Source organism: Solanum stenotomum, chromosome 9 (assembly GCF_019186545.1).
Source record: "Solanum stenotomum isolate F172 chromosome 9, ASM1918654v1, whole genome shotgun sequence".
Lineage (NCBI taxonomy): Eukaryota > Viridiplantae > Streptophyta > Magnoliopsida > Solanales > Solanaceae > Solanum > Solanum stenotomum.
Genome location: NC_064290.1, coordinates 2,123,114 through 2,138,239, shown reverse-complemented (window position 1 = coordinate 2,138,239; position 15,126 = coordinate 2,123,114). Strand labels below are relative to the sequence as shown.

General features: G+C 29.3%; 1 protein-coding gene across 1 annotated transcript; it reads right to left on the bottom strand.

The window, feature by feature from the left end:
* Positions 1-1,170: 1,170 nt before the first annotated feature.
* On the bottom strand, positions 1,171-6,705 carry LOC125877737 (probable sugar phosphate/phosphate translocator At3g14410). Its single transcript, XM_049558970.1, has 7 exons — positions 6,402-6,705; positions 4,338-4,445; positions 4,225-4,259; positions 3,385-3,497; positions 2,907-3,168; positions 2,533-2,801; positions 1,171-1,709 (listed from the first exon to the last, which is right to left on the bottom strand). The coding sequence occupies exons 1-7, from the start codon at positions 6,501-6,503 to the stop codon at positions 1,591-1,593; spliced, it is 1,008 nt and encodes a 335-aa protein (XP_049414927.1). The 5' UTR covers positions 6,504-6,705; the 3' UTR covers positions 1,171-1,590.
* Positions 6,706-15,126: the final 8,421 nt, after the last annotated feature.

Sequence of the window (15,126 nt, the reverse complement as noted above, 5' to 3'; positions counted from 1 at the left end):
TAAAAAATAAAATATACTTATTTCCAAGTTAAATGGCATTTCAAGTATATTCATTGAACTTGATCCAAAAAAATATTTTCTCAAAATTTTGATCCACCACTAACCATGGGTAATACTTTGTTATATGCTCTTTTAAAAAAGAAGAGAAAATAAAGAAATTCCAAATATATGACGAATATATTCGGGAGGAGACAACTAGGCAAACCAAGCCTTATCCTCTTTGTTACTTAACAAAAAGTTTTTCTATGCCAGAAGTGGCACTTTGAACCAAAGTCAAGGTCAACACTAAAAATAATCTCATTTGATGATTGATCTCGTGTCAAGTGTACTATCTCGACCTTTAATTGGCCCTTGTCCTATACAAAGAAGAAGTGAGCACCACTTAAATCAATAAGCTGTCAGAATTTTTTTTAACTCGTATCGAAACTCAACTAATCTAAATTCACACACTGCAGCGCTTTCAAGAAGATTTTTCTATAACCATAATTAAGATCTTTGATTAAGAAAGCTATAAGATTTATTTGTCCACATGAGTATCAGATCAGTACAAACATTATATCTCATCTTTCATGGCAAATGATTTCACCTTAATGAGTTTACATCAGCGACTAAGATCTACATATTGCACCGCTCACATATGAGTACCAAGAAAAAATTAATTGAAGTTAAAAGTATCTGCATAAGAAACAACTAGATCTAGTACAAGATGATCTGGAAATCAGACAAACCAACAACTTATGAGAAAAGAAAATACAGAAAAATTAGTGAAGGAAATTTGAAACAAAATTTCGACGGAAGAGATCTGTCAGAAGAGTGAATGATTTGATATCAACATAAATTCAATAGAAAATATCAAGCAAATCCCATGTTAATGCACAATCTGAGCTACATATTTTCAATTATTCATCACCTGTCAACCCTTCAGAGTCCTATGTGTCGAGAAGTTCCATCAAACTACTGGTGGATACAGCCAGGCCCATGGGATCTTCCACTTATCAGTAGGCAGTAGCCGTGCAATGCAATCCTGCAAATCTCATTTTACCAACATGAACTCACAATTTCTATATATAAGTTCTATCATTCTGAAATATCCTACTTAGGCATTGAAAACATTGTCGCATACTCTGATTTACAGAGCACAACATAATACAGAAGAAGAATAGAACTCAATTGCACAACAGCCTTGTATATAAAAGAATTTCAGCCAAAAACTGCTGAAATTCAAAATGTCTCGCAATACATTGTAGTATGTTAACTGTCAGCATGTTTTGATGTCAGTCCAGCCTATTTTCATCCAGAACAAGGTCCGAAGTCTCTACGTCATACAAGTATAACTTTTTTTGTTTCTATCATCACATGTATCACAAAAATCCTCCAAATTCAAAAGCAGAAGCAATCAGAAAAGGTTGCATCCACAAGCATGCTTTCGAGTCAAATATCACTGTGTTTCACTATGGCTTCTCATAAGCAAAATCTTGAGCCAGGGTGTGGAATCCCATCCCCAAATAAGAGCATACAAGAACTTGAACAATTCCCATCATTTACATACAAGACCTCAGGATAAATTGAGAGGTTGTTCTTCACATACATCTACTTGTTGGAATTTGAAGATTGTATTAAAGGTACAGTGGGTTCAGACTCGTCTGAACTTGCTTGGGAAGTACCCTTTTTTAGCTTGTGATTATTATATGCTGCTACACCTGCAATAGCTGCACAGAGCACCACAACTTCATATGTTATTAAGAGCTCATGAAGTAGTACCATGAATCTTCATACTTCTTACCACACATATAAACACAATAGGCAGAAACTTATGTTTAGGCTTACTAGCATGAGAAATAATCAAAAAAACCGTCCCAATCAACATGAAGTTTAGTTCAGCATTACACTTATCACCCTCCAAGTTACAAAATGATGTACAACTAAGATCCATAACCCTTAGTTGGCATCTGTCTCCAAAGAATCACTAACTAGAAGTGATGATTATGTCAGTCCAATCTAATACAAATTCTGAAAAGAAAAAAAAAAACAATTGCACAAGATCAAAAGAAATCTTAGATATTCTCTATGGACTAGCAGCAGCATTGATATTTGCAGTTATGGTAGTTGGTAGAGTCCATTCTCAAAAGCTCTTAAGTTTGCATAAACCCACAGATATACATCAGAAGGATTATGCAGCTGCCAGAAGTTAAATTGAACCAAAGCAAGACGAGATGAAGATTTAAAGCAGGTTTTTCAATATAAGGGATTGATCCATCGTCTGGGGACCACCTTTGACACACTATTTCTCATCATAATAAAAAGGCAGATAACAAAAATGCATTCACTGATCTAATCTTTTTATAGATTGATCCTATAAATTTGACTGCATGAGAATAGTGGAACTCAGCACAGGAGAACATTGAACATGACTGTAATGCTCTTTAAATAGTTAAAATAATGTCTCGGCGGTAAAAAAAAAAAGAGTAATATCTCTGCAGCGACACAAGAGGGTTAGGAGAAGAATTTCGAGAAGGAGGTTAGAAAAGTTACCAATAGCATAACCAAAAAGGTTAATCAGCGTCAATTTCGTATCAGCAAAAAGTAGTGCAGATAACAGCACAACCACCCAATCTTTGACAACTCCAGCAACACGAATTGTCAGGGCACTTGTATGTTGAATCACCAGAAAAACTGACAGATTCAAGGCAAAGGTACATAGAGAATTTAGGGTTAGAATAAGAGGTTGAAAGCTCCATGTCCTCTGTTCATCCATCTTAGGTTTCTCCAAAAAGATCCACGGAACTAAAAGACAAAGAGCACTGCATTTGTCAAGAAGATTCCAATCAAATAGAGAATTTATAGAGTTGAAACAGAAAAAATAAAATTATCAACACGTCAAGCTTTTAGACTATAAAAATACATGCCTGCATGGGCTAACATAGTACATCACAGATATGGGATTGAGCTTCAGGCCTTTTCGTTTCACCAGAATCTCCATAAATATAAGCCTCAAAGCTTCTCCAACAACACCTCCCATTTGATAGACAACACCTACCCAGTTAATATCTATTTCCCCATAAGAAGCCACAAGTACACCCAAACTGATTACTGACATTATGAGAAGCATTCTGCAGCTCATCATTTCGAGTCCGGCTGCAACACCCAGAATGAAAACTGCTACTGGCACTGCAGAAGAAACCATAAGAGAGAGAGATGATGCCCTTGGCACAAATCAAAAAAGTACTTGAGCAGGTGGTCACCAGCCGAGCCTCTAAAGCTGTCTATCAAGCATGAAGTGCTGCATGACAGTTCCCCTGTGAATATATTTCTATCCTAAAGCTGTATTTACTTTTACCTTCTACAGTCTACAATTTATAAGACAGCTCAAAAAGTACTACTTACTGATTGCTTTCAACATCTGAGCAAACGAAACAGAAATATAGAGGTAGGCAGTGTTTCCAAGCCAAAGTGTCATTGCAAACATTGCACCAATAGGTATGACCGAACTAATGTATCTGCATATTAAAACCACAATATGTTGAATGAATGACAATTTTAAAAACAATTGGAAGAGAAAATCTGACAAAAGATAACCACAAAAAAAAAAAGAACAACAAGAAGGAGAAGAAAAACAATAACAAGAGCAAATAGTTGTCTTACATGGATGAATTTGAATGCAGGCAAAAAAGATAATGAGAAGCCCAAACTGAAAGTTTCTTCAACTTCGTGGTCAAGTTCACACAAATAGGTAAGTAGAAAGTTCAACATTAACTTTTGTTTCTCTCATTATTTGGTAAAAACTTTGGGTAATTACATCAGCATACTGAACTCCTTTTTTAGCTTATTTGATTACTCCATTTTAGTTACAATTCAGTTGGCACATTTATAAGATCAGAATTTAAATATGTAACAACTCTATAAGAACACGTGGAGGCAACAAATTGAATTTCATTTTTATTAAGAGTTGATGAAAAGGAATAGTTTTTTTTTAGGATAAAAAAGGCAGATTGATGTGTAATTTCTCGTGAGGTAAGATACATGGTATAATTCTTTTCATACAAAAGTGAAAACCGTTATCACATCGAAAAAAGAAAAAGAAACGTGGACATATAACTTGGGAACAAAGGACCAAATGAGCTTAAGTACAATGTCAGGAAAGAAAATAATTCCTCTGATAGAAACCAACCAATATCAATAATAAGACATATATTTGACATGAAACTCTTTCACTAGAATACTCACATATCTAGAGTCATCCCTTCCTCAACTTTCATTATCTGCATGAAATCCCCTAAATTAGCACTATAAGGTGACATTCATGAAACCATTAAAAAACAAAAGGGAATATTCCTTACCTTCAGAACCTTGGTAAGCATAAAACATAGAATTGAGGAGAAGACCATGTGAAGCAGAGTCAATCCAAGGGGATAGGGAAAGTTTATTTCTTTTGAAGACAAAACCCACTGCAACACACATCACTATAAGTCAGATAAAGCCTAAAGGAGCTACAATATGTCAGAGATGCGAACTAGTCTAAAAGCCTGCAATTGTTAACTAAAGTTGACTTATAATAGGGCTAGATAAAGGATGACACATCTTTATCTTGTCTTCTCTCCATGAAAAAGCAAAGAAGCGGAAAGCCATGATCAAATAAAGTATTGTGGTCACTGGCCTCAGTTCCAAAGAAAATCCCAACCTCTCTCTCTCACACTAACAGAAAATTATTTTATAGGCAGTTAATTGACTAAGATGTTGCAGGTTCTCAAAATTCAAGTATCGGAGCTATGGTGAAATTATCTAATGATAGACATGGATATAAAAGAAAAAAGGACAATGATCTAAGTTCCAGGACTATTAGAATAAAAACTTACAGATCAAATCTAACTGAATGCATGACAGATCACAATTAAGGAACTTATACGATCATGATCGATAGGCCATTATAACATGAAACCCTAGTTCATTCCAGTGTCCCCATCATAACTGACGTGGAAGGGAACATTTGCAAAGGAAAACAGTAAGGGACAGGACATGGATATATGGAAAAAAGGAAAACTATCGATACAGCAACCAAAAACAAAATGAATTTTAATATGCACAAAAGGTTCAGTACTATGAAGTTGCTTACACATTTGTATCTGCTCTTTTTTACAACCTTTTTATCAGTTTGATTTGGGTCTCATATATGTGAAGAGAGCATCAAAAACTTGTTCAACCAGCATAACAATTCCATATAAGCTCAGTCGAGACTTTATACCAGAAAAAGAAACTCATTTACATCCATTGACCACAAACCTGTTTCGAGGCACTAGTACACCTCAATACTGGCTAAAAGAAACTGAAAGTCATCTATGGCAATAATACTTACTTTAGAGTTTCCGTAATCTATCTAATACATCGGTCCTTCTGTATATTGAGTGACACTTCTATATGTTCACTTAACAATTTCTAGAATGAATTCTCAACTAAGTTGTAAAATGAACAAAATATAGATGTCAGCAGCGCATAAAAGCAATGCTAGAAGATAAGAATATTTCCAGTGTTTTAACTTCAGTAACTTCTTTAAAGTTTAAACTGGTAAAAGAGACTTTAGACTGATTAGAAACAGAATGCAACCTTAAGTTTCCGGTTAAAGGAATAAAATGTTTTCAAAAACAATACACTTGGAACAAACAAATCGATGAATTGATAAGACTTATGGTACTACTGCTTCCCATGAAAGGAATATGAAGTTCTATATCATTAAACTCCACCTTTGTGACTTCAAATGTCTAAGAACTAGTTCATTTACTTGATTACTTGATTTCCCTGCTTATCCTCTATAACAATAAAAAAATACAGAAATGAAGCCAGAGTTAAGGACCGGTTGAAGTGCAATTGGCCTATAAACGTCGACACTACACTTAGGGCGTAATTTCACAACCTTGCAACAATGTCTAGTACGTGTATATCACTCATAGCAAGAGACATTTCTTCCAACTGTCAAAAACAGATCCGCGATTTTAACTAAATGGACGCAAAGTACCACTGCACAGGGGCGGAGCTAGAGTGTAGAAAGCGGATTCAACTGACATACAGCATTTTTGGTTCAAACCTTTTATTTGCCTGTTTACAAATTATCTATCTAGAAGACAGTAACTCAAAAGGACTAAAATCATGAACTCATAAGTTTCAAATCATGGCTCCGCTGAGTGACTGCCCAATACTCTCATGTTATTATGGGTGCAAAATTAGTACTATAAACACATATCTTATGAAACTTTTGAAAGCAGAGGCGAAAGTCGCCCATAGATCCAAGGCAGAAAACATTACTCCAGTATCAATAAAAGTCAGAAGATCAATGCAATATAGATAGTGAATCAAAAAAAAAAAAATTATAGGCAAATTTACGTGGTTAATTAAAAGGAATAAGAAGCGACCTTGTTGAAGAAGATCTGGCCACTAGAGAGTGCAATGTAGAGGAGAAGATATGAGTATGTTAACACATCGTCGGTCACCCATTTTCTCTGCGGATCCGCCATTTCTGAAACCTCACACACTGCAATGGGAATGTTAGATATTTGAAGAAAAGTTTAAGAACTGACAGATTGGTTGGAGTGGAATGGTTAAAAAGTGTGACGAGAAAGTCAGAGGAGAATAGGGGAGGAGTGTAGTGTTCAGACTTTTAGCGCGCCTGACTTGATGGGTTTGGTTTTGGTTGCTTCTTTTCCCAGTTCTCTTTTTGATGATCCTATTATGCGCCATTCTCGTTTACTTTCCTTCTAATTGCATTTGTAAATAGATTAAAAAATAAGTCTAATTACCTAACGAGCTAAATTTTAGAGTACATAATATTTACCAAACATAGTGAGAATTTAAAGAAATTTTCAAACATAATAAGAGTTATTGAAATTCGTTTTGTATCATTGATATAATAAGTTTTATAATTTACTAGTTAACATGTTTGCGCTTCGCGCGATCATAACAAATATTTTTAAGACAATTTCTTTTATAAATTAGCACATACTAAAAAAGAAGAAATATGATCAATACTTTGGTAAAAGCTTTAAAATGTTTATGATAATTGTTTCAATTTATAAGATACTATTTTCGTATTATTTTGTTGGGGTGAAAAGAATATGTTTAATATTTTGAAAAAAAAAAAATGCTAACTTAATTTTCTACTTAATTTCTTATTTGTCGTAGATCATCAAATGAAACGTAAATAATCTTTCCTCTCGTTTTTTTAAAAGTAGGAATGCTTATTTTATATAAGGAACTACTGAACTTAGACCCTTTTAGATATAATTCTTCAATATGATTTATTTAACAAAAAATATACTTGTTAGGTACGTAATTTTTTTTCTTTATTTAAAAAAAAATTGTGCAAGTTAAAATATGAAAAAAAACAAAAAACATGTCAATAGTAATACAAAGGAAAGAACGACTAACTATTTTCTAATCAAATAAAATATAAATATAAAAAATCGCAATAATAAAATTGGAAAGCAATCAATATTAATATTTCAACAAACAACTTGATACAAAATATATCGTCATTTTTATTTGTTTTAATTATCAAAGAATAATTATACAAATAATAAATAGTGAATATTTTAACTTTTGAGGAGTTACAAAACTCACTAAATATATAATTATTTAGAGAAAATCACAATTTAAATAATGACAAAAAAAGCAAAGAATGGGAGAAAAAGAATAAGTAGGACTTTTAGTATATAAGAGTTCCTGCTATCGTTTGTTTTTATATCATATCGAAATTATTTATAATTTTTTTCGTCTTCACACAAATAATAAAAAAAGTTTATCTTTATTTACTCAATATATTTCACTAAAATAATACTTCAATTCATTTTAGTGTGTATTTTGTATGTTTTGTTGAGGTCATTTATTTAATTACTAAAAAGTTAGAAAATAGAAAAATATATTTCATTATTTTAGTACAAACTTTAAAAATCTCGAGTTTTAATAAATAATACTTATTCCCTCTATTTCAAAATAAGTGAATTGTTGAGCCCTTTTTTTTATAGTTTAAAATAAGTGAATTGTTCCAAGTTTAAGAGAGATGTTGAAAAATTCTTCCATTTTTGCCCTCATTTACAATGTTAAATAATTATAAAAGAAATGACTTTTTAAATACAGAATGTGTGCATAACGTCATCAGGAGAATAAATTATTTATTTTAAAGTTATTTAGAGCGCTCATTTATGAAATAGATAAATGACTTAATTTTGAGTAATTTTAATAGATGATGTAAATGAAAGAAAAATGGAAAGAAGTCTTAAAACAAGAGAGAAAGAATTAAGTAAAAGGAAATTGAGGAGACATGTTATTTCAGCAAAAATTATAAATAGATAAAAAAAAATTATAAGTCATGAGATGGATCAACCCTTTAATAAAAAGAACAACGCAACATAGTAGTATTTCCCTATTAATTTTAAACAAAATTAGAGTATGTCTTGTTACCAAAAGCTTATAATCACAAATAAAGAAAAAATATATGCTCCCATGAAAATGTTCTACGTGTAAATCTTGAATAGTTGATGTGCAAATGATAGACTAAAATCTAAATCTATTAAATGTTGGGAAAACTAAATGTAGAGGTAATAAAAAGAATCGTATAAAGGAGTTGAGGAGATATGTCATTATTTAAGTAGAAAAAGTGAATAAACGGAGGTTTTTGTAATTTATGAGATATAATTAGTTGTATAAATATTATATAAATATTTTAGTTATCAAACAAATTAATTAATGAAGAGAGTAAACTCATTGTTTGAGTTTCATAATCAACTTAAACAAATATCAATTTTCTCTAAAACTTAAGAAAATATGTTCATTGTAATTAGATATTGGCAGAACAAACTTGGTTCATTCTGAAAAATTTCATTAAATTAGAAGAATTAAATGTTTTGTGAAATTTGAATCCAACAATAATATATATCGACTAATTTTACACAAGTGTTAACAAATAAGAAACAAAAACTTAATGGAGGGGAACTCATCTCCTTTTTAGTCAATTCAAAATCCACAAAAGAAAAAAAAATGTGTTATATCATCTAAATTAGAATGAAAAAAAGCGGATAAAGCTAAACAAAAGATGATAGAATCTTGATTGAGAAATTATGTCATATTAACATGTTATATACATAATATATATCGATATAAAATATGAATTGTATATGCAAAAGACAAAAGTTTATATAATGAAAATATCAAAAGTTTTCTTTAAGCAACAAAACAATTCGTGAAAGATCGTGTTGCCCTTGATACAAAAAGTGTGCTTTGTAATATAATCTTGTTCTTGAAGGTACATATCTTGATGGATAAATAATTAATTGAAAAATTATACAAGCAACAATAAGTGCATCTATATATTTGTAAATTATTGAAACTTCTACTTTTTCAAATTTTACTCTTTCGAACTCTTGATGAATCTCCCACCGTCATTAAACTTTCTTCTTCGTTTTGATGACTTGTAGCGAATTAATTTTTGAATCTCTTTTGACGAATCTTACACCACCTTCAAACTTTCTTCTTCATCTTGATTAACTTTTGCTTGGCAATTGTAACACAAGAAGAAATTCTAAAAAATATATCTATAATCTTCATACAAATTGAAAAACAAAAAATATATATTAACAATATGAAGTTGGAGAAAATAGAAATGGACATGCAACAACACCATAGATGATTGTTATTTATAGATGAGAATTAAGTAGAAGGAAGTTGAGGAGACATATTATTTAATTAGAGAATTCAAATAGGTAGAGGTTTTTTTGTAACTTTCATGTGATATAATTATATGTAATGAATATGATTAATTTTTTTAATTTTTTAATGAATTGATTAATGAAAAAAATGAATGGAAAAACTCAAAAAAGGAAGAAAAAGGATAAATAGCTTTCTATGCCATTGAGAGGTGCCACATCACCTTGTTTATAGAGACCTTTATTATATATATAGATTTTTGTAATTAATTAAGTAATACAACCTTTTATATAAATTAAATAATAAAGATCAAATATTAAAAAAATATTTTTTTTTCATAATTGTAATTAGAAGAAGGACAAAAAATTAATTTTTTTTATTAATAATAGAAATTAGAGAGGTATGAATTATGAATAATTACTCCTTGTAAGTTGGCATGTGAAGACTCTTTGTTGTAAATGTTTTTCCATTAATATAATATTTATTGTAATAAATTAAATAATTGAATTTTACAATAAAATAATTAATTTAAATAAAAAGAAAGGCCAAAAAAATGAGAAAAAAGATAAATACATATGGAGATCATAGAGAGGTGCCACATCACCTTGTCTATGTTTCTCCTTTATATTATATTAAGATTAAGATTAAGATAAGATTAAGATTTTGTATCAATAATAGAATAATTCGCTATGATATTACAATTTATTTTGTATTTATTATATCACTGATATAAAGTGAATTATTGAAACACTGATGTATTACGAAATTTCAGAAATGATTGTATTACTAATATAGAGTAAAATTCAGAAATTTTCGTTATATTTAGTTATTATCTAAACTATTACTATGTTGGATGACCCAGCTTTAAATTATCCTAATTTCTGAATTTTTCCCAAAATATACCAAGAGATTTGTTTGTTTAACAGTAAACAATATTGAAATTATTTGGGTTATTGTATTTACTATGTAGGTCAGATCTAATTCAACAAGAATAGGTACCAAGTNTATTAACAATATGAAGTTGGAGAAAATAGAAATGGACATGCAACAACACCATAGGTGATTGTTATTTATAGATGAGAATTAAGTAGAAGGAAGTTGAGGAGACATTATTAATTAGAGAATTCAAATAGGTAGAGGTTTTTTTGTAACTTTCATGTGATATAATTATATGTAATGAATATGATTGATTTTTTTAATTTTTTAATGAATTGATTAATGAAAAAAATAATGAAAAAACTCAAAAAAGGAAGAAAAAAGATAAATAGCTTTCTATGCTATTGAGAGGTGTCGCATCACCTTGTTTATAGAGACCTTTATTATATATATAGATTTTTGTAATTAATTAAGTAATACAACCTTTTATATAAATTAAATAATAAAGATAAAATATTAAAAATATATTTTTTTTTCGTAATTGTAATTAGAAGAAGGACAAATTTTATTTTATTTTATTAATAATAGAAATTAGAGAGGTATGAATTATGAATAATTACTCCTTGTAAGTTGGCATGTGAAGAGTCTTTGTTGTAAATGTTTTTCCATTAATATAATATTTATTGTAATAAATTAAATAATTGACTTTTACAATAAAATAATTAATTTAAATAAAAAGAAAGGCCAAGAAAATGAGAAAAAAGATAAATACATATGGAGATGTTTCTCCTATATATTATACTAGATAATGTTGTCTGTGCTATGCATGGGCGCAATAATATGTTTTGGGGCTAATAACCGAGTTTTTGAAGCGATTGTTTGCGTGGATAAAGGAATAAGTTTTTTTTTTATCACAAATCTGTACTTTCTGTGACGCTATTTAAGGCATAATAAGACTACCACATACAACATTTTAAAAATATTTTATGTTGTCAATTACCATGATTTATAGTATTTTTACGATAGATTCACTTCAAGAATCAGTGGAATTTTTTGTATTTTTTTCAAAACATATTTTATGTTGTCAATTATCATGATTTATAGTATTTTTACGCAATTTTTAAATATAAAAAAGACAAAAAAAATAAAATAAGACAAACAAATTAAAATGGACCCAATATATGCTATTTTTGTTGTCTCAATTTATATGACACAAATGAAATTTGGAGAGTCATCCAAATTTTCATATGTTTTTTTTAAAAAAATTAAGTTATTAATTATTGTGATTTATAATATTTTTATGTAACTTTGAAATAACGTACATTACTGGTCACATTGTCCTAATTTATGTGATATGGATAAAATTACAAAATTAACCCTTTTAAAATGTCTTTCAGATATTTTAAGTTGTTGATTATTATTATTTATAATACTTTTTTGGTAATTTTGAAATGATATGTGTTATTTTTTTTGTCCCAATATATGTGAGTCTGATACAATTCTGAGAGTCACCCTATTTTATTATAGGGAAAATTGTATATAATAGCAAATTATTAATTCAAATTAAATGCTATAAATATAGTTTGATTTAATTGTACCCCATAGCAAACTATTGTTATTTAACCTCTCTCCTGGTGAATCTCGCTCGCCACTCTTGTTCTCTCCCTCGCCTCTCTCGTTTTTTATACAAACGTAAGTATATAAAGTGCGTTTGTGTTTGTATAAAGCGAGAGAAAATTGTATATATACATATATTTTCGTTCCCCTCTCTCCCCTCTCCCAGATCTCGCTCGCCACTCTCCCAGATCTCGCTCTCTCACTCGTCTCTCTCACTTTATACAAAAATCGCAAATTGTATAAATTGCGTTTGTGTTTGTATAAAGCGAGAGAAATTGTATATATACATATATTTTCGTTTCTCTCTCTCCCCTCTCCTAGATCTCGCTCGCCACTCTCTCAGATCTCGCTCTCTCACTTTATACAAAAACGCAAATGTATAAAATGAGTGAAAATTGTATATATACATATATTTTCGTTCTTCTCTCTCCCCTCTCCCAGATCTCACTCGCCACTCTCCCAGATCTCACTAGCCACTCTCCCAGATCTCGCTCGCTCACTCGTCTCTCTCACTTTATACAATTGATCTTTTTGTATATGTATACCAAAGCAGATTATACAACTGCTTTCTTTTGTATATGTATAGCGAAATATACATATTTATGTTTGCTATGGAGTGCAATTATGCAAAGTTTGTTATAACATACAAATATGAATTTTGTGTTTGCTATATGTGAAAGTTGCTCTTTATTATATAGCTTTTAAATATTTAAAGTGATAATTATTGTAATTTTTAATGCTTTTTATTAAGTCATTTGTAAATGATATATGTTGCTTCCTTGATTGAGACTTTTCCATTTGTGACATATATATATTTTCTATTCTTTCTATTCTATTCTACTATATTATAAAAGGGAGTTTAGGCCCAATTATAATATATAATATTCAAGATTGGGACTTTCTTGAATATTATATATTATATTTATTATATAGTAGAACTTGGGCATAAACTCCCTTTAAAAAATAAAAAATAAAAAAAAAATAAAATAATAAATATATATTGATAATTATTGTAATTTTTAATGCTTTTTAAGTCATTTGTAAATGATATATGTTGCTTCCTTGATTGGGACTTTTCCATTTGTGAGATATATATATATATATATATATTATTTTAAAAGGGAGTTTATGCCCAAGTTGTACTATATAATAAATATAATATATAATATCCAAGAAAGTCCCAATCTTGAATATTATATATTATAGTTGGGTATAAACTTCAGGACTTTCTTGAATATTATGTATTATATTTATTATATAGTAGAACTTGGGCATAAACTCCCTTTTAAAATTATATATATATATATATATATATAATAATAATAATAATTGGGCCTAAACTCCCTTATCATTTACAAATGACTTAAAAAGCATTAAAAATTACAATAATTATCAATATATATATATATATTTTATTTTATTTTATTTTTTTAAAGGGAGTTTATGCCCAAGTTCTACTATATAATAAATATAATATATAATATTCAAGAAAGTCCCAATCTTGAATATTATATATTATACTTGGGCATAGTAGAAATTTTAAAAATCCCACAAGTATAATATATAATATTGAAGATTGGGAAAATAACCAATCTTAAATATTATATATTATAGTTGGGCCTAAACTCCCTTTTATAATATAGTAGAATTATATTAAGATTTTGTATCAATAATAGAACAATTCGCTATGATATAACAATTTATTTTGTATTTATTATATCACTGATATAAAGTGAATTATTGAAACAATGATGTATTACGAAATTTCAGAAATGATTGTATTACTAATATAGAGTAAATTTCAGAAATTTTCGTTATATTTAGTTATTATCTAAACTATTACTATGTTGGATGACCCAGCTTTAAATTATCCTAATTTCTGAATTTTTCCCAAAATATACCAAGAGATTTGTTTGTTTAACAGTAAACAATATTGAAATTATTTGGGTTATTGTATTTACTATGTAGGTCAGATCTAATTCAACAAGAATAGGTACCAAGTATCTCTCTTATTACGGAGGAGACAATCACATTTAAAGAGAAATTCTCTAGGTCTTGGACATTTGAGCCAAAAATTGCGTTATAAGCCCACCTAGCTTCGGAACCACAAGAAAAACTTTTAGGCTGCAACTGAATAAGATAAGAGCGAAGCTCAATCATTTTTTGGAAGATTCACAATCTTCCCCATCTGTTCTGTTATGTAACTGATATAGATGTGAGCAAACAAGAGTCATTGTGGAGGCAAATTTCGTAGACAGTGTTTCCTAGAATTTGGCTATAAATTATCTTTCATTCAGTGTAAACCGTGGAATCATTATTCTTTCACCAACAACATATATACTACTTCTTAAGCTTTGTTACTCATTATCCTGATTAATATCAATAATATAATATCAGACCATAGACTCTTTTTATTTACTTAATTTATTATTTTATTTCAATTCAATAATTTGTTATCCTCTTGTCTTATTCAGATAAATTGAACAAGTTATTATATTATACAAATCACATATTTTAATAATCTCAATTTGCGTGTTCTTAAACCACATTTAAGCCCTTGAATAACTTCCTCGATTTTCAAGACTCTTAAGTACTAGTAAATGCTAAGGTGGGTGTTTCATACCTATTAGTTGTTTGATCTTATTCTTAATTGAGAAAAGTCACAAATGTGAATTTTGAATTCAAATTCTATGAATAAGAACTTTTACGATTTTTAGAATTGAGCCAAACAATGTTTTAAGCTTCCGTTTGACCATAGATTTTGAAGTAAAAATTTGAAAATTTGAGTTTTGAAATCTAAAGTTGAGTTTCGACATTTAAAGATAAATTTTCAAAATTTATGATTAAACTCTAAGTAAGATTATGGATATAGACCTACTATTTATTATAACTAGGTAAATTGTCCGTGCTTCGCATGGGATTGAACTATTTTATTAAGCTTACATA